The following is a 20,549-nucleotide window of genomic DNA, read 5'->3' on the forward strand; positions in this document are numbered from 1 at the left end:
TATATTGTTGTAATTGTTCTGTTATTATTAGTTATTGATGTTAACCTCTTATTGTGCCTAATTTATAAATGAAGCTTTATCATAGGTGTGTGTGTGTGTAGGAAAAACAATGCATATAGTTTTTGGTATATCCGTGGTCTCAGGCATCCACAGGGCAGGTGGGAGTTTTGGAACGTATCCTGAGGTTCAGGGGGGACCACTGTATTAGCATCCAAGTTAGTGGTGACTTCTTGTTCCCCAGTTCATACATTCTCTTCTTAATACATTGATTGGTGATTTTTGGTATTAAAAAAAAAAACAAAACAAAACTAGTGCTCAAAAACACCTTAACACAGCAAATCAGACCAAATGGTGTGTGTGTCTGCAGGTGATGCGTGGGGCAGGGGGCCAGTCTTTGGAGATTAGCTGCTTAAATTAGGTACCTGACCAACATTATTACAGGTTGTCATCAAGTTACATTTGTTTGGTCAATCTTACTGCTCTAGGTGACTCATTCTGGGAAAGAAACAACACTCTCAAGATCATCAGACATAATTCTAGAGGAATTAAAGGATGATGAGTTTTTCTCTTTGCTCAGAACCAACAGGAACTCTAGAAGGTCATGCTTCACCCAAACTTTAAAGGATCAAAAGAAGAAAGAGAAAAGAAGTGAAGAGTCATCAAATAAATTTGACCAAGAACTTACGTTAGCTATTTTTTTAGATATGAGTCGACTCTCACCAACATCTAAAAAGGAGTTTTAAGAGCGGCCCCTTTTGTCCGAGTGCTGGGAAATGCAGAATGAGTCACTTTAATACCTGATGTCAAACTCTTGGTGATTTCTGGCTTTCGAGTTTCTAAATCAACAAACAGCACTGTATAATGTTGCACAGGCAGTTAGCCAGGAAGTGGTGGGTGACCCTACACTCCTTCCTGTCATGGGTAAAGCCAGCAGCCAAGACACTGTGTCCTGTGCAGAGGGGTTCCCTTCTATTGGTCTGCCACCCTGGAAGACTTGCCCAGGCTGAGGGGTTGTCCTTTTTGCCACCCCAGACTGAGTCTATTGAGACATGCTTTGAATAGCTAGGTAGCCTCCTTTATTATAAGCCCATGATGGCCCCAGCAGGTGTGGCTCAGTAGGTTGGGCATGGTCCCACAAAAGGCCATCGGTTCGATTCCATGTCAGGGTACATGCCTATGTTGTGGGATCAGTGCCCCTCCACACCCCCTTCAGGGCACATGTGAGAGGCAACCAGTTCACATTTCTCTCTCACATAGGTGTTTCTCTCCCTCTCTTTCTCTCTCCCTTCCCCTCTCTCTAAAGTAAAAATTAAAATAAAAAGAAAAAAAAACTGTGATGGGAAGTCTTAAGGCAGAGGACTCAGCCCTCCCATTGAACCATCTCCTCCCCAAGAATGCGTATTCCAAGATTTATTCTTCCAACACATTACTTTCCATTCGATGAGTACAGCACGCAGAGAAATGGAGCCAAAGCCAGAAATGATGGCCATCAGCCTCTGTCCCCTTGAGGACAGGGCTGGGGGGCTCCCAAGGATTGTGCAATCAGTCAGTGAAGGATCCCCAGTACCCTGAAGCCCTGCAGATGGCCTTAGGGTGACTAGTCAAGTTGTGATTACTTTTTTCCCTTAAGTATGAAGTTGTGACCTAAATTGTGGTCATTCTGATCCAAATCTGGCAGATTTTTTTCCCCACACCGCTGCAGAAGAGAACAACCTCGTTTGGAAAGCTAAATGCAGGACAACCAGAGCCGTCTCCTTGAGGAGAGGGACGGTAACTCTTCGGTGCGGTCATACTTCAAATTCGGCACTGTCAACAGCTCTCTCTGAACACAGACCGTCTGTCTACTCTGCAGGAAATAATCTGCTGGGAAAAATCCACAGGCACCTCTGTTGGGGAAAAAAAAGTTTTATTGAGAGGTATTTTATATATCAACTCAATAATTTAAAAAATTTTTTAACTTATTGATTTTGGAATGAGAGAAAGGAAGAGAGTGGGAGTGGGAGGGAGAGAGAGAGATTAGTTCATTGTTCCACTTATTTATGTATTCATTGGTTGCTTCATGTATGTGCCCTGATAGGGGATTGGGATGATGCTCTAACCAACTGAGCCACCAGCCTCTGGTTTGTTTGTTTTTTTTTTTCTTTAAGATTTTATTTATTTATCTTAGATGGGAAGGGAAGGAGAGGGGGAGAGGGAGAGAGGGAGAGAGAGAGAGAGAGAGAGAGAGAGAAATATCACTGTATGGTTGCCCCTCATGCGTCCCCCGCAACTGGCCTGCAACCCAGGCATGTGCCCCGACTGGGAATTGAACCCAGTGATCCTTTGGTTCCCAGGCTCGCGCTCAATCCACTGAGCTACACCAGCCAGGGCTCATAATCTATTCTATAATGGCAATGAAACTTCTCCAAGGGCCTGTATGCCATAAGCTCTAGGATGACAAGTAAATAAGCTGCTTCAGCTAAATGTTTTGAGGGAAAGAAGGAAGCGCAGAGGTAAATAATAGGGGGAGACTATTTTAGATGGGGCAGTAAGGAAAGATGTCTCGGAGGAGGTGACATCTCCACTGGTACTCCCAGAAGTTTTCTACACACTCTCCAGACGCAGAGCCCGGGGAACCTGAGAGGGCTCGGGGGCAAGGCCACCCCAGTGCGCTGTGCCCTCCGGGTGCCACATGCCCCGCAGGTGCGCACCCCTGAGACTCCGTGTGCTTGTGTGAACTGTCTGTAAATCTCTATGCTGGAGGCTATGTGGTCTAAAAAATCTCCACGGGGGAATACCCTCAAAGTCCTGACTTCAAGAAGGAGACAGGGAAGCCGGACAGTCAGCGGCCTGCGATCTGAAATTCTCTTTTTCTTCTCCCAAGGGGCTCAAGATACGGAAAACCTTCCTGACTTCTTGCTACAAATCAGCGGATTTCTGTATCTGTCTTTTTCTCTGAACAAAGGCACAAGTGTTTACTGGTTTTCAAAAAAAGGTTTTCAGATTCCCTCGACCATACAGACCTACAGGTAGCAAGCAGCAGGCAGAAGCCCACACCGGCCAGTCAGTGCGAGGCGCCTGCACCCCACCCACTCAGGAGGCGGAGGCAATGACCCTCTGCGGATGTTTCCAGGAACCACCGCCCCTGAAAACCACATGTCCTGCCTGTCACCGTGCACGCATTTTTGTATTTAAAACAACAACTGTGTGAAGCACACACACTACACACACTTTCCTAGTTCACTCTCTGAGGCTTCAGGAGCCCTGAAGGGGTTGAATGTTGGAAAAGTATTTTTAAAAAACTGCTTATAAAAAATAGCATTCTCCATTCACCTGAAATGAGAGCCTTTCTGAAATTACGATGACTCGCTTTTCTCTGAATATCAGTAATACTCACTTAATCAGACAGGGTTTCTAAGTTGATTTTTAAGAGCTTTAGGGACTCACTCAATGCCTTTTAAATGAAAAGCAAAAGTTAATTACCACTCTCTTTTAACGAGGGTTTTGTTAATAACAGTGTGCATTTTTTTTCCGAGGCCCAGAATGTGTTTCACGTGAAGGGCATTCACACCAAAATTACAGGGAAAACGCAGTGCCCTACGCACACAAAGTCAATTTCACTGGCCAGCCAGGAGGAGGGCATCTGCTCCTTGTTGTCTGATCCATTAGTGGTGAAAGGTTTGCACTTATCCATTAACCCGCCCCTCTCCCCAGGTACCCCTCACAACCTCCAGGGAGCTTTGCTAGACAGCTGGGCAGCTAACTAAGGAACATTGTTCCCTGGCTGTGGAACAAGCAAGAGAAGCTACCAGGAGGAGCCAGAAATCAAACTCAGGACCCTGGCACTGATTCCTCCCAGCTGGGCTAACAGGGCGAGGTACAGGTGGGAGGGGTTGGTCACAACAGTACTCATTCTTTTGTTGTTATTGTTTTGGGTTTATCTTTTCGGTTGTTTTCCAGTTTTTTGTTTTGCTTTGTTTATGCTTCTTTTTTTATTAATAGTGCTCATTGATTTTGGTAAGACTTTATTTATTTATTCTTAGAGAGAGGGGAAGGGAGGGAGAAAGAGAGGGACAGAGACATGGATGTGAGCGAGAAACACTGATCAGTTGCCTCTCATACACAGCCCACCAGGGGACTGAATGCACAACCCAGGCGGGTGACCTGACCGGACTCAAACCAGTGACCCTTGGCTTTGTGGGATGACGTCCAATCCGTTGAGCCATGCCAGTCAGGGCAGTAGTGCTCATTCTCATAAAAAACATTTTCAAAATTATGATCATAAGGACTCCTGGGGGAAGGCTATGAGATCAACTCAAGGAACCTTTATACTCTGGGGTATCACTTCGTACAAAGGAGAAACTGTCAGTGCCAATATCAAACTTAAAATCTCTTTTCTTAAAAAAAGATGCAGCCCACAACAATCGCTTAAAAAGATAATAAGGAGCACTACTGGGCATTATGGCGGCTCCAGAGGTGGCACCACCCTGGTTCCAAATCTGTTCTCAGAAATGTGTGTAAAAAACGTGTGTGGGGACCCGGGGAGCCAGGGTGAAGTGCATTGGCTCTCTGCCAGAGCAAAGAACAAAATAATATTCCATAGTAAAGAAAGTTGTAGGGGTTTTCTTGTTTGTTTGTTTTTTTTTTCACCCTGGCTGGTGGGGCTCAGTGGACTGAGCACTGACCTACCAACCGAAAAGTCGCTAGTTTGATTCCCAGTCAGGGCACACACCTGGGCTGCAGGCTGGCTTCTCCCTCTCTTCCCCCATCTCTCAAAAAATAAATAAAATGCCTAAAAGTAAATAAAGTTATTTTTCTTTTATTTCTTTCTCTTTCTTTCATTGTGCACCAAATTCCTAAAGACCAAAAACAGATTCCTAAAAGTACATGCATAGCGCGGGCCTGTGAACCAGAGTATCACGGTTCGATTCCCAGTCAGGGCACATGCCTGGGTTGCAGGCCAGTTCCCAGCAGGGGACTCACGAGAGGCAACCACACATTGATATTTCTCCCCTTCTCTCCTTCCCTACCCCTCTAAAGGTAAATAAATAAAATATTTAAAAAAAAAAGTACATGCATTAACGTTAATGCTGTCAGAAGAGGAACTGTTGAACACCAAAGCAAGCGTGAGCACGAGACGGTTCCTACCTTACGTTATATTAGGATGTGCTCAGCTCTAGGAAAATGCTTATCCTGCAGCTAAGTACTGGACAGGGAGGGGTGATCTTCAGACCACGCCTCAGGGTCATGAAGATGATCTTTGGGCCTTGACTGGTGTGGCTCAGTAGGTTGGGTGTCATCCTGCAAACTGAAAGGTTGCCAGTTCGATTCCCACTCGGGCACATAATTCAGTTGCCAGCTAGGTCCCCAGTTGGGGGCGTGTGAGAGGCAGCCCAAAAATGTTTCTCTCCGTCTCTCTTTCCCTCCCTTCCCTTCTCTCTAAAAATAAATAAAAACAAAATATTTTTTTAAAATTACTTTTTGGATTGGGATGCTGGCACCAGTGACTTGAATTCAGGGAGTTTCTTGGGGAGGGAGGGGTCTTGAACCCCACATAATCTCCATGCAGCCACACATCCGAAAGTCACCCCAAATAAGTACACAATATAAGGAAAACCAGGGGGCTTGTTATACAAAAGCAGTTTCCAACACAGTGCCCCTGGCCACCCTTCTGGTCAGCTGCCTACCCTAAATAACCCCTAAAGTACACAAGGTCAAAGTCGCCAACCCACCTTCAACTAAAGACTGTCCAGTATGCCTGTTTTGTGTATCACGCTCAGGGATAATATTTCCTTCAAACCAGAAAGCCCAGAGGCAGGGAAAGCGGTGAAACAGCTTTGCACCAGCTCTCAGAAGACCTAGGTTCTGGCCTAGACCCTGCCCTTAGCTAAAAGATGGGCAACTAACTGAACCTTGTACAACTCTACTCTTCTCCACAAAGTAGAGAACATGGCTTGACTACAGATCACCTCTAAGAGCCCTTCTGAGTCTAAAATTCCAGAATCTACATCACCAAATGTTTCAGATGAAAACAACGACTACTATCTCTTTATGACCAACTCTCAGCCCCCAGGACCCTTCCCTGAGCAGAGCTTTCCAATGGGCTTATTTATAAAAACATAAATGAGGAGATTGTTCTAATGAAATTTTTAAAATTAAAATTAATCCAAGGGATGTTACTTCTCATCAACCTTTGTTCTGAAATTAAGGTCTGAAACAGAACGAAACACCAACCCTCTGTCTAGATTACAGTTCAGCTTTCTTTTCTTTACCTCCCAGAGCTCTTCCTTCCTGGGACCAGGAGGCATTTTATGAGTGAAAACAAGGCTAGAGGATTAGTAGAAACAGAACTCTCTACAATAATTAAAGTGTAGCTGATTTTACGTTTAGTTGATAGTGCTGACTTTATCTCTTTTCAAGAAGTATATTTTGCTTTTGCTGGAGTAAATACTAATGACAGGCAAAGAAAAAATAGGAAAAAACAAATAATGATGCGTATGGCTCTGGTTCTGGCTTGGCTATTAATTAGTTGTGTGGCCTGGTGCACACTACTTACTCATTCTGCACCTCAGTTTACTTGCCTGTAAAATGTAGATAACAACACACCAGTCCCCTTTACGCTCCCTCTGCAAGGAGTTCAATGGGATAAGGCCAGGGATAACACGCAGTGTCTGTTCTTTCAATGACTCTCCGAGACAAGGCATTTGCCTCATTTTCACAAATCTGGACACTGCTACTGATTAACTGTGGCGGTTAAACAGAAATAAGTTCCAGAAGTTCCGCAGATCTATGAAAGCAGCCTACAGCCAATCAAGAGTTGAAACAAGTTAAGAGTTCCAAAAGACTACCTAAACTGGTGGAAACTGTCTTCTGTGAAGACATCGTTAAGCTGCTTCCCAATTTTCAACGCTCAGGTCAGCGGGGCGCAGTGCAAAGGAGGACCATGGTGATTGTAGAGTTTACTACCAGTCAGACTCCCCGGGCCTAACCTCTGGCACGCCGGGTGGGCCTAGCCGAATCCATCACCTGATGGGTTTCACCTGAATCCTTCCAGTTGGACAGCTCTACCAACCTAAACCTCACTCCTGCTTCTCCGACAAAGTAGAAAACTGCTTCAGAGTACGACCTTACAGAAACTGAATCATGCTTTAGTCCAAATGAATTATACGTTAATTAAGTTATAATTATACATTATGTTACAGGTGGAGTCTGATTTAATTTGCCAATTAACAAAGGAAGGACCTCCACCTAACCACTCAATGTTACTACCTCACCAGAAAGTGGGGGATACTTAAGTACTGGGGGGGAGGGGCGGGGGGAAGTAGGGAAAGGAGTTTGGCCTGCATTTTCAAGAAAGCCGGAGAACCAACCAGAATAAAGAGATTTTGCAGATTGTAGAGAAGATTCTAGAGTTGGTTATTTCCTCGACTATCACCTGCACTTTGGGGTCTGGTGCAGTACTAACACGGCCCCTAGATCCAAAATTCCTGTTGATGAATAAAGTCATCAGGAGGAGACTGGGTAGAAGCAAAGGCACCAGCAAGCTGAACTACTCCAGCTCAGCTGCCCACTGAGCGGGGTGATCTCGACCTTTTCTAGAAATACTCCAGTTAACCAGTTTCATTCCTTTGCCTCCCTCACTCTCCAGAGGGCTGAGTGGTGGTGTTTCACCGCTCCACTTACACAGTCGGGATGCTCCCCACCAAAACTCCGCCCACCCACAAGGCCTCCACCCTTCACGATCTTGCTCCAGTGCTATCTCCTCAGATGCCAACAAGCTGCAACTTTCGGTTGGTCATTCGGGTGGGGCCTGGCTGATAGTTTTCCGGCAGCCGGAGTCCCTGGGATACATTTTGTAAACGCAGAGCTACTCTGATCTTGCCTTTCAGTGTAGGTAGGTGGGATCTTGTCTTAACACTTGCTCCAGAGACAAATGAAGACAGCCCGTTGGGTGCACAGCCGTGTTCTTAGTTAATTATCTTTTTTCTCTCCCAAAGCACCCATCGCTTTCCACAAAGTAGTGTGGCTCAATAACACCTGATACATTAAGGGGACGGTATTTAAATGTATATACAGTTGAGGGTGCCGATTTCCTTTGTGTTACCATACCAAACCGCACTAGGGAGTTTCATATCGCGTTGATTGGCTTCCCGCTCCCCCGCTCTCCCCGTCCCTAGACAGACGCTAACTAAGCAATGGTGAAATCGCCAACAAGGTCGGCAGAGAGGGGGCATTAAAGGAAGCCAAGGCCTGAATAATCCTCATTGAGTCATCATTTCCTGAGTGATACAGATTGCCGCTTGGAGGGACTGGAACTGAGCGGCGCGCATGAGAAACGACCCCCGCCGCTCGCCCGCGCTGCCGCCGCAACCGGACCCCAGGGCCTGACCCGCACCCACGTGCTGGAGCGCCCTCCAGTGGCCGCGCCGCTGCCCCCGCAGCGCGCGGCTCGCCTGCAGACCCAGCTCCCCGCGGCAGAGGAAACGAGAGACGCAGAAAGTTTCCGAGTCAGGCGGTTTGCTAAAAGGTCGAAGCCTGGTCCCGGAGCCTGGGTGCGAGGGCGTGGCGGCCAACGGTCCGGGCCCAGACGGACCCCCCCATGGCTCTAAGTTATCCCCCAACAGGGCTCGGGGCCTCTAAGTCCCGAGGGCATAGGGCATCTTCCCGCACCAGGACCTTACAGAGAAGGGCGGGAGGGGAGCCAGGGCCCTTGCCAGAACGGGACGACCACACCCCCACCCCCACCCCCCAGCGCGTGTCTGGGATTGCTGGGTTTGCCTTATTTATTTGCTTAATTGGAGAAATGCACCGACTCCCTTTGGCGTATTCTGATCCCCAGTAATGAGGATTCTGGGTGCCCCCAAAGGGCCCACCTGGAGTTCATCGCCCCACCCAACGCCGCTGAGGTGACAAGTGGAAACAGCAATTCCCCTTCCTCCCTCCCCTCCAGACAGGTTTCCCTGCTGCCCTTAGTGGACTCGCCGACCCGGTGGCGGCAGCGGGGTACGGCGCCCCGAGGTGGGGGGCCGGGAGCGGGCGAGGCCGGGCCCGGGGCGGTGCTTACCTCTTCCACGGTGAGCGGCATGCAGATCCGGTACTCCTTCAGCAACATGGTCCTGCCGACCACGGTCCCTCAGGGCGGAAAGCGGGGGACGCCCCCCAGAACAACAAAGCTGCCGCCCAGGCGCAGGGCAGGGAGCCCGGAGCCCGGCTCTCGGAGCTGGCGGGAGGACGAGCTCCGGCGGCTGCACTCAGCTTCTGGCTTCCTCCTCCCCGCCCGAGACCATGTCAAGGTTTGGGTCCGGGTGTTCGCGGCTCCCCTGCCTCCTTCCTCGCCGAGGCCGGTCCTCCTGGAACGCGGTGTTGCAAAGTCAGGGCGGGAGGGAGCCCCGCTGGAAACCTCTCTGATCCGCAGCCGCGGGCGGTAGGAGCGGCCGTCAGATCAGGACATGCCCGGTGGCGGGCGAGGGAGGGAAAAAGAGAGATTTCCAAAAATTAACACGATTGCACAAAAGTCACCCGCTGGCTCTGCCTCTGAAACCAAACAGGACCCTGACGACCCCCTTCTCCGGCCGGTCCGCCCGGAGCCGACTCACCAGGAGCACATTGCAGCCGGGGATGCTGACTTTCCAGACAAAGGCTCGGAGGGCTCCGCTCCCCGGGCGGTAAACAAGGTTTCCTGCTCTTTTTAGGGCCGGTCCCTGAGACGCTCCGGAGCTCGTTAGGGTAGAAAAGGGAAGCTGCCTCGGCCGCCCGGTTCTGCTGGGCTGGGGCCCGGGTTCCTCCAACCTCCACTCGCACTGCGAGGGGCGGGCGAGAGCTCTCTGGCGCCTTCCGCGCGCGTCCCCTCCCCCGAATCCCTCGGCTCCCCGAGCGCCGTGCGTGCCCGCGAGTTTGCAGCCACCTCGCGGGGGCCGGAGAGTCCGCGCCGAGCCGCAGTGTGCCTCGGGCCGGGGAGGTGGGTGCGGGAGGAGCCAGCACCGGCAGGGCTGACATCAGCAGCGGCCGCGGCGGGGAGCCCCATCCGGCCAATGGGGAAATGGCAAAGAATGTGGAGGATTTAAACAAAACAGCATGTCTCTCCCGGGCTGCTGCCAGACAGCCTGACCGTAGCAGGGTAAGATAGGAGAAGGGGGCTTCCCTAGACTCCTGTGCACTTTGAATCGGTTCTCCAATGTGCCCTGAGAGCCACGGCGCTCCGTGCAGCCACTCTGGGAAACTTCTGGTTCCAAGAAACAGAAGTGCTCCTTGACCTTTGGCAAAGGTCTTTACAAATACCCGTCACGAGCGTTTTCACTTCGGTTCAGTAAGCAAGTCCAGCGCTGTGGGATTTGAAAACAAACCTTTGCCTGCTTTCGTAACTGGCTTCAGAGAAGGAGTCCTGCAAAACTGCGGCATTGTGCACGAACGGGAAGCGTGAACACACACTGAGGAGAGAAGAGAGGGTGGGCGCGCAGCCTCTCCAGGCCCTGCTCTGCAGTCTGACTGCGGGCTTCGCAGAGCAGCGAGAACAGGTTTTCACGTCCGTCAGCTCTCCTAAGTTCAAAAAGTCACAGTGAAATGTCAGTGGAAATGCCTGGGGTGTTGGTATTTCTCCCATATTAAACAGATCCCTCATTTTAACCACAAGAGGCACATTCTTTGGTTACTCAGGAAGCTTCATGTAACTGCTAAAGTGTGGGGGGGGGGGGCGTTATTTGGTATTTTTAAGCTTGTTTTTCCGAAAAGTTGTTGGATGAAAAATGCATTAGTTACCTCTATGCAGAATAACCGGCAAGTGACATCTTTTCTCTGAAAAATATTCATACTCTAACATCCTGCAGCTACTCACAGAGCTTGGATGGTGATACAGACGGCCTCAATTTTGAATCATGATTAATAAATAATTATCTGGTATAACTATGGTGGGCGGAGGCAAAAATCGTCCAGACAGCTAGATAGAATTTATAACTGTGAACACGATACGAAGCTTGATAGAAAACGACACCCTACACACAGCTTACATTTTAGTGAAAATGCTTTTCTAGATAAATGTTTCTCAGACTTGGCTCAGAATATTCATAGCAACTAATTAAAGCTAAACCAAATTCCTCGAGGTGGAAAATCTAAATCTGACACTGTAGTGTTGAATAATAACACATAGAAAGCCTGTGATATGGAAAAAAGCTCAAGCTGTTTTTGTTTTTTCTACTGCTGACTTGAAAACATGTGTAGTGGCTTCCTTTCTGGCACCTAATACTCTTCCCAGGTGCAGGGAGGGCTGGAGGTGGTTAGCCCTGTGGACATGTGCGTGCAGGACGTCAGACTCTGGGGGGATATTCCTGACTTCCCACACATTTCCTGACATGGATTCTGTTACTCTGTATAGTACTGATGAATATGGTTGAGAAACTACTCTGATTTTTCCAAACTGAAATCAGCCTGACTACGCCTCTCCTCTTACCCCTCTTGTGAGCTGACTTCTCCACTGAACTCCCTTTCACTCAGTCCATCCGCATGCCTGGTCACAGTAATCTTGTTCCAGCACAGCTTTAATCCTGCAGCCTTCAAAACCTCTTAGTGATTCTCCATGGCCTATTGAGCAAGTTCAAATTCCTTGGCAGGAGGATCAAGGCTCTTGAATCTACCTTTCCCACAATAGCCAGTCACCCATCCCCTGAGACAAATCTGTTGGCCAGAGAGGCCTCCACTGTGCCTTCACTTTTCTGCTCCTGTGGTTGCCTTCACAGAGAATCCTCCCCACGCCCCCTCCCTTGCTCCCCCAGACACCAGTTTTCAATTTTCATCAGGGCACTGACAACCTGTGTTTTTGGAAAGTGACTCTGACAGCAGCATGTTGGATGGTGTAGGACGGAAGGATACCAGAGGTAGGTTATCATATTATTATAATTTTATAGGAGATATACGGGAAGGGCTTGAAATTGTGAAGGAAAAGAGGATGGGGATGGATTTGTTTTCACTACAATTGTGCTTAGGGGTGGAGAGGGCAAAGGGAGAGCTTATTCATTCATAACATTCTCACAAAGGGAGGAGCGCGCCATCTACTGGTCAGACACATTTTAACAAATGTTTTAAACCACCTTAGCAAGTCTGGCAAGAATTTTCTCTTTTCAACCAATGGAGTCCCCACAGTATCTGTCACCAAAGAGCCTTGAAGATGTTGCTGTTATCACTGTGGGTAGTCTGATATTCCATTCACAACACACCACCTACAGCTACTGACCATTACATATTGAAAAATGGGGGTGGACACAAAGGACAAAAAAGAGGAACAAAGAGTCAAGTTACCAGTGCAGAAGGTATGACCAAAAGGAAAAGAATATCGGCCTACGCATGTCTGTGACAGCATTTATTCTCAGAGGAGTGACAACCTATGAAAGCAGGGGTTCTCCAGACTCGAGATGGAGGAGGTACACATCAACGTCAATCATCCTAGGAGTTTTTACAACCGCTGTCTTTACCAGGATTCTGATGATGCACCCCCACCCCCAATTTGGAACCTCTTCAGTCTGTGTGAAACAACTGTAAGAAGGTCCTACCACCTCTGTAAGTAGCATCTGAAAGAACAGTGTACCAAGTCTTTGTGACTATTCAAATTATGTTTTATCCCTAAAATACCCCTGGTGCTTCTAAAGCAAAATACATGGCTCTTCCTGCTTCCTCTTTCCCATTCACTATATCTAAGCTCTGTGGGTCCACCAAGGCCCATTGAAAATCCCGCCTCTCTCCCAATAAACTCATTTTTTTTAAAAAAGTACTATCTCCTATTCAGAGCCATTTTAGATAACTCTTTACCTTTCTAGACAACCCACATAACTTATTTGAACCATTCATTTTGATTGTGTGTATACAAGCACGGCCTTTATATATAAAATGTCATATACAGCCCTGGCTGGTGTAGCTCAATGTATTGAGCACAGGCCTATGAACCAAATGATCACAGTTTGATTCCCAGTCAGGGCACATGCCTGGGTTGCAGGCCAGTTCCCAGCAGGGGACTCACGAAAGGTAATCATACATTGATATTTCCCTCCTTCCCTTCCCCTCTAAAGATAAATAAAATATTTTTAAAATGTCATATACTGCACCGTAAGTGTTTCACCTGTTCTCCAGTTCCCCAACATGATGCCCCTTCCAGAAGAGACGGAACATGTCCTGCCTATGTCATCTTGAAACCTGGTGTGAGGGATCTTACAGATACCCAACAAATGTCCGTCTGTCAGGTGTATGCATATATTAGTTTAGGGTTCTTGACCTTGGCACGACTGACATTTGGTGCCAGATAATTCTTTGTTGTGGAAGTCACTGTAGGATTTCTATTTATTTATTTATTTTATAGATTTTACTTATTTATCTTTAGAAGGGAAGGGAAGGGAAGGGAAGAAGAGAGGGAGAGAAATATCAATGTATGGTTGCTTCTCATGCGTCCCCTGCTGGGACCTGGCCTGCAACCCAGGCATGTGCCCTGACTGGGAATCAAACTGTGATCATGTGGTTCATAGGCCTGTGCTCAATACATTGAGCTACACCAGCCAGGTATAGGATTTTTAATAGTATCCCTGGTCTTTGTCCACTGAATATGTACCAACTCCCCACACCCTGCCACACACACACATACACACACATTACCAAATATAGTGCTGGGTATGGAGGGGAACCACTGTATTAGTGTAACATTAATTAATCTCATCGAAATGTTTAGCTACTCCCAGAAGAAGCTTCTGGAGAGACTGACTTTCAACTTGTCAAAATCAGGGCTAAAGAGAAAAGGAATAAAACGAAACTGTTATATCACAACGATGTAAAGATCTCCCTTTGTCATTCCTATGATCCGCTTTATATTACCAAAATAGCCCTTGATAAAGGGCTTGTCCTTAACCTTGATCACTTGGTTAAGGTAATGTCTGTCACGTTTTTCCATTATAAAGTTACTATTTTCCCCTTTCCGTATACAACATGGAATTCTGCAAGATTTGTCCATCTTGCCTCATTTGTTCAGTCACTCAATTATCTGTTTATGTCAGTGCGGGCTCATGCATATTTATTTTATACTTCTTATAACTCTGTACTACATTAATTTTGTTGCTCATATTGTGCCAGCTATGGACATCAGTTGCTCTTGCTGTTTGGTTCCTGTGCCCTTTTGACATGCCCTGCTTTGTACGGGAGACTTCTGAAGGTCACATGTTACCCTCTGCAGCTACTTTTTGTTGTATTATGGACAATAGTGTGATGATTGCTGGGGGAACAGAGCTATAAGGGGACTAAATGGTAATGGAAAAAATACAATGAAGATTAAATTTTTAAAAAATTTTATTTTATATTGTTTAATTGCAGCAAAGTGTACCTATGTATGCCTGTGTGTGTGTGTGTGTTTTAAATGCCTGCATGGTTGTGTATATGTGTTGTAAACACCTTTTTAGGTGCTAAGCAAATGTTAAATTCATTCTTCTTTGAAACATTTTACTTATTTTTAGAGAAGGGGAAGGGAGGGAGAAAGGGAGGGAAATATCGATTGCCTGCCTCTTGCCCAGGGGCCAGGCCTGTGACCCAGGCACACACCCTGACTAGGAATTGAACCCAAGACCTTTGGCTTTCTGGGATGATGCCCAACCAACTAAGCCACCCTGGTTGCAGCTAAAGTCAGTCTTAATAAAACTACACAAAGCAAGTCCTAAGGCAATTCTTACATGTAGATTCATGTATCGGGCCTCCATTAAATACAGAGAATCTCTTTGATGTGTAATTGCTTGTACTGTGCAGTAAATGCTCATAAAATAAAAATTAATTGACAATAATGTGGTACAGAATGCTTCACAAAAGAACTCTGGAGGTCTGTGGTCAGTTACAGTTTTGTCTTTTTTTTTTAGATTTTATTTGTTTTTATTTTTAGACAGAGGCGGAGGGAGAGAGAATAGGAGGGAGAAAAGCAACAATGTGTAGTTGCCTCTCCTACGCCGGGTACCAGGGACCAGGCCCACAACCCAGGCATGTGCCCTGACTGGGAATCAAACTGGTGACCCTTTGCTTCACAGGCCTGTGTTCAATCCACTGAGCTACACCAGCCAGGGCTAACTTTATCAAAATGTTACTTTTTTTTAGATTTTATTTATTTATCTTTAGAGAGGAAAGGAAGGAGAGAAGGAGAGAAACATCAATGTATGGTTGCCTCTCGTGAGTCCCCTGCTGGGAACTGGCCTGCAACCCAGGCATGTGCCCTGACTGGGAATTGAACCCCAGTTGTTTGGTTCACAGGCCAGAGCTCAATCCACTGAGCTACACCAGCCAGGGCTCAAAGTATTACTTTTAATTGCATTACCTATTTACAGAAATTGGCAAAACACTGGAAAGTTTTGAGATTAATTATGAGACTACAGGTAACCTATACTCCCTGGAGATAAATTTTAAAGCTGAAAGAAAATATTGGCCTTGATGCTGAGTTTCCTTAAGAGGAGGCAACTGTGCAACCATACTTTATTGTATCAGTAGTTCTTTAAGGCCAAAGCGTATTTAACCTAGTATCAGAAAATGATGTTGGCACATCTGGAAACAGTATTCTTACTTATTCACTGACTGTCTGTGGAACATTTTAAATATTATCAGAGAGAGAAAGAGAGAACTATGTTTGCTTATGAAGCACGTGTAATCATTTACATGAAAACCTCAGTTTAAAAACTGCTCAGGTGATTGTAGGTGGGCTGAACAATGGCCCACAAAGAGATCAGGTCCTAAATCCTGAAACCCGAAAATATCACCTTATTGGAAAAAGGGTCTTTGCAGATGTGATTAAGTTAAGGGTTTCCGGTAAGGAGATTATCCTGGATTATCTGGGTGGGCCCCAAATACAATCACAGGTGTCTGCAAAGAAGGGTAGAGAAGATTCCACACACAGGAAGAGGCGGTCACCTGACCAGGAGGACGGAGACTGGAGACCGCAGGCCACCGATAAGGAATGGCCACAGCCCCCAGAAGGTGGAAGAGGAAGAATCGTCCCCTAGAGCCTCCACAGGGAGGCGTGGCCCTGCCATACCTTGCTTTTGGCACAGCGATACTGACTGCAGACTTCTGGACTCCAGACTTGGAAAGAATCAATTTCTGTTGTTTTAAGCCACTAAGTTTGTGGTTATTTGCTGCAGCAGTGAGAGGAAATGAATATAATGCTTTAGTTATAACTCTGTTTACCTCATATAACTTGCACTGGACATGAAGAAATTCTACACAGGACTGAGATTTACTCAAAACACAGTATATTCTTTTTTTTTTTTTTTACAAAATGATTGACAGCAGACTTGAAAATACCAAGTTCTCCTACTGCATTTAAAATCAGCAATTTACAAAAACAAATATTTTACACACTGTCAAGAACACTTCTGTAATGTAAGCCTCATAGCTTTGCATACCATCGATATGCTAAGGACTCCTAACTTCAGATCTCTAGCCCAAATGAGTCCCCTTAATCTGACACATGTATATCCACTTACCTTCTCAACACTGTTGCTTTGATATCCAACAGGCACCTCAGACTTAACATATTCCACACGGGGCTGCTGCCCTTTCTCCCTGATTTGCTCGTTCCTAATCTGCTCCCTCACGTTAAATGGCAACTCCATTTTTTCAGATGGCCAGGTCAAAAATCTTGGTGGCATGTTTAAACCCTCTCCCCTCACATCCCACAGCAAATCCTATCTTAGCTCTATCTTCAGATCATATCCAGGACCTAGCCACTTCTTAACACTCCTATGGCCTCTACCCTAGTCCAAGCCACCATCCTTTTCCTCTTGGATTATTGCAATAAGCTCCAACCTAGTCTCCAGCTTCTGCCCAACCTAGTCACCACATCGGAGAGAGTGATTCCTTTACTGGGTGAGTCAGCTCATGCCACTCCTTTGCCCCAAACCCCCACTGGCTTCCCATCTTACTCAGACTGAAAAACCAATTCCTTGTAATGGCCAAATTGCCCTGAACCCCATATCCTACAACTCGAACCCTCACCCATTCTGGTCTTTACACAGGCCAGGCGTGATCTGATAGCTCTCTCCCCAGGGTTCTTGCTCCTGCCTCTCTCTGCCTGGTATCTTCACTGTCACTTCCACCCCCCCACCCCCCCACCCTGGTTCTCTGTAAGACTCCCTTACTTATTTGAGGTATTGGCTCACAAGCGATGCCTTCCTTGACCGCCTCCCAAACACAGTCACCCTCTGGTACACATTTACACAAGTGTCTGTCTTCTCCCTTTAGAATGCTCACTTCACAAAGGAGGGGCTTTGAGTCAGCTATGTGCACAGCCTGTAAGCTGAACATGCCAGAAATGCCTCATGTGATGAAAAATACATCAAAAGTAGTGATTATATAAACACATTGTTTTCAATAATTAGTATCAGACTATACATTACCAATCTTCCTGAATAAATTTTTTCCAATTACTGTTTCATCCTACCTTTTAGGTTCCTTATTCTTCCACTGCCAATTTTTCTCTTCTGAAACTAAATTCTTTTCTTTTTTTTTTTAAGATTTATTTATTTATCTTTAGAGGGGAAGGGAATGAAAGAGGGAGAGAAATGTCAATGTATGGTTGCTTCTCGTGAGTCCCTTGCTGGGAACTGGCCTGCAACCCAGGCATGTGCCCTGACTGGGAATCGAACCACGATCGTGTGGTTCGCAGGCCCGTGCTCAATCCACTGAGCTACACCAGCCAGGGCTCTTTTCTTTTTCTTTTTGAAGATTTTATTTATTTGTCCTGGCTGGTGTGGCTCAGTGGATTGAGTGCCAGACTGAGAAGCAAGGAGTTGCCAGTTGATTCCCAGTCAGGGCACATTCCTGTGTTGTGGGCTAGGTCCTCAGTGGGGAGCATGCACGAGAGGCAACCACACACTGATGTTTCTCTCCCTCTCAACAGATTTTCTTTATTTGTTTTTAGAGAGAGGGGAAGGGAGGAAGAATAAGAGAGAAACATCAGTGTGTGAAAGATACACTGATTGGTTGCCTCTCACATCCCACAACTGGAGGCCTGGCCCACAACCCAGGCATGTGCCCTGAGTAGGAATCAACTGGTGACCCCTTGGTTCACAGGCTGGCACTCAATCCACTGAGACACACCGGGCAGGGCTGAAACCAGATTCTTTCTAACAAAGTCACAAATTTAATCTCAGACTCACCCAAGTAAAGGATTTGTAGTCTTTCTGTACTATGGTGCTCTTATATATTTTCTCTGTCCACTGGTCCAACTTTTACTGAATTCCTTCTTTATTTACTACAACTTTGTGTTTCCTTTGCAGGCTATCCCTTAGATTTCAATTGTCTCTCTCTCTCTTTCTTTTAAGATTTTATTTATTTATTTTTAGAGGGGAAGGGAAGGAGAGAGGGAGAGAAATATCAATGTATGGTTGCCTCTCATGCATCCCCTGCTGGGAACTGGCCTGCAATCCAGGCATGTGCCCTGAATGGGAATCGAACCACAATACTCTGGTTCGCAGACCCACGCTCAATCCACTGAGCTACACCAGCCAGGGCTGCTCTCATTTTTTGTTACCCCGAAGCTTAGGGAGGAAGGGTTCAGTTTGGTGTGGGAGGCAACTATAGTTTTCTCTACCTATTTGCCTCTTATTTAGACCCCCTCACACTCCTATTTTTGAGTTTTGGACATCATAACTCTGTTTATTGCACCTTTGTTACTTTTTGTCTTTTCAAACTTCTCACAAAGACATACACCTCTCAATCCTTTTGTCTGTTCTAATCAAACCAACTGCACCCAAAATAAGAACCAGAAAGCATCTTAGTCTACGGCGTCTCAACCATACTGGCTCCTAGAGTGTGTTCAGAAATCTGTCAAGGGAATTTGGGATTGTCAAAACCACTGAGGGGAGAGGGATACAGCAGCATGTACTCGGGATGCTAGACATCAGCACTGCAACAAACCTACACAATAAAAATATTGTTCCACATTTCATCAGAGTTTTCAATGTCCTACCGGACACCTACTTATGTGCCTAAGGCCTGGACTCGAACTCCATTTTACTTACGCCAAGCTATTCTTTTTGAAGTTTCAATACGGACTAAAAATTCTTAGAATTCTTCCATGTGAAAAATAATGGAAGAGCCCTGGCTGGTGTAGCTCAGTGGATTGAGCGCGGGCCTGTGAACCAGAGGATCGCGGTTCAATTCCCAGTCAGGGCACATGCCTGAGTTGCAGGCCGGTTCCCTGCAGGCCAACTCCCAGCAGGGGACGCAGGAAAGGCAACCATACATTGATGTTTCTCTCCCTCTCTCCTTCCCCTCTAAAGATAAATAAATAAATAAAATCTTTAAAAAAAATAATGGAAGATTATACTTTGATATAGTCAGAACTTTACCAAGAAGTTGTATACTATTTTGGAAAACTCATGCCACCAATAGAAAGCCCTTATGATGCTAGAGAAACCAATGGAACACACCTATTGTAATTGTAGCTTTGATATTTATAGTTATTGTTTATGTGCACAAGCAAATGACACTTTATATTTTCTACTGTAGACATGTTTCAACTTTTACATTTTGAATTACTTTATTTTTCGGACCATAAGATGCACCTGAGGTTTTAGAGAAAAATAGGGAAAAAAATTTTGAAGCAAAAAACATGGCAAAATATTTAGTAATATAAATAATATAATATTTCACTAATGTAAATGTAAAGCTACATTCAGACTATAAGACGCACCCCACTTTCCTCCCAAATTTGGGGAGTGCGTCTTATGGTCTGAAAAATACAGTGTATATACATTATTTTGCTATTTTGCAATTCTTCTTTTACAACTGGGATTTCTTTTTTAATTGTGTAGACGGGGTATATTATCTATGGATTTCACTACAGAAGGATATTTTTAAAGGCTACTCAGCATGCACAAAGGGAAGTTGGTGCCCATTACACTGACGTAACAAGACCACTCCCAGATCTCCCATTTGCTTCCCAGTTTACTGTTGACACTTTGACCACACCACACGACGTCGTTTTCTTTTTCAAGGACCCTAAGCTTTTCCACAGGGACCCTAGTAGTGCAGACGATGATAAAGAAAACTTGTATGGTCCTTAAGAATTAAAGTAGTCTCGCATACATGATCACGTTTGATGTTCGCAAGGATCCTACAGGGCAAGCAAATAAAATGTCTAACGATTGTTACCAACTGTGGTGTGTTATAGTAAAAACGAAAACCAAAAATACTTTACTTGAGCCGCTGCCATATCTTCGTTTATGAGCTTTCAGAGATCCCACAGATTAAGGCACCAAGATTCTCAACCAGATGAGATCTCAGAACTTTTTTCTTTAGGACTTATTTCAGTCTCTTCCTAGAGATGAGAAAACCGAGATTTAAGAAAACTTATGCGACTTTCCCACGGCTCTGAGATATCACAGGATTTCAAAACAGGGGTGTAAGAATATATGGGATGGCCTACTCTATTACACTGGTTTTTCTCACCGCAAATTTTTGATGAGCAGACTATCAACCGAGTCAACACCAGACGTCAGAGAGCCCCGCCCTCAGGGCTGTCCGAGACCCTGCCTGATTGGCGGCCGGCGCAGGGGGCCTCATGGGGT

The 20,549-nt window shown here is 46.0% G+C and overlaps 1 protein-coding gene across 4 annotated transcripts in view; it reads right to left on the bottom strand.

Moving 5' to 3' along the window:
* The window catches only part of PITPNC1 (phosphatidylinositol transfer protein cytoplasmic 1), a 240,208-nt gene extending 219,709 nt beyond the window's left edge, over positions 1-20,499 (bottom strand). The window contains exons 1-2 of one of the 4 annotated variants that reach the window (XM_037070207.1): positions 20,431-20,499; positions 20,180-20,299 (exon numbers count right to left, since the gene is read on the bottom strand). In XM_037070207.1, the coding sequence (XP_036926102.1) occupies positions 20,180-20,194 (15 nt within the window). In that variant the 5' untranslated portion in view covers positions 20,195-20,299; positions 20,431-20,499. Of the gene's footprint in view, positions 1-9,043; positions 10,257-20,179; positions 20,300-20,430 lie in introns of those variants that run through there. The other 3 variants (XM_037070206.1, XM_037070205.1, XM_037070208.1) reach the window with 3 other exon arrangements.
* Positions 20,500-20,549: the final 50 nt, after the last annotated feature.

The sequence above is a fragment of the Sturnira hondurensis genome, unplaced genomic scaffold (assembly GCF_014824575.4).
Source record: "Sturnira hondurensis isolate 20B ecotype Veracruz unplaced genomic scaffold, ASM1482457v3 Scaffold0018728, whole genome shotgun sequence".
Taxonomy (NCBI): Eukaryota; Metazoa; Chordata; class Mammalia; order Chiroptera; family Phyllostomidae; genus Sturnira; species Sturnira hondurensis.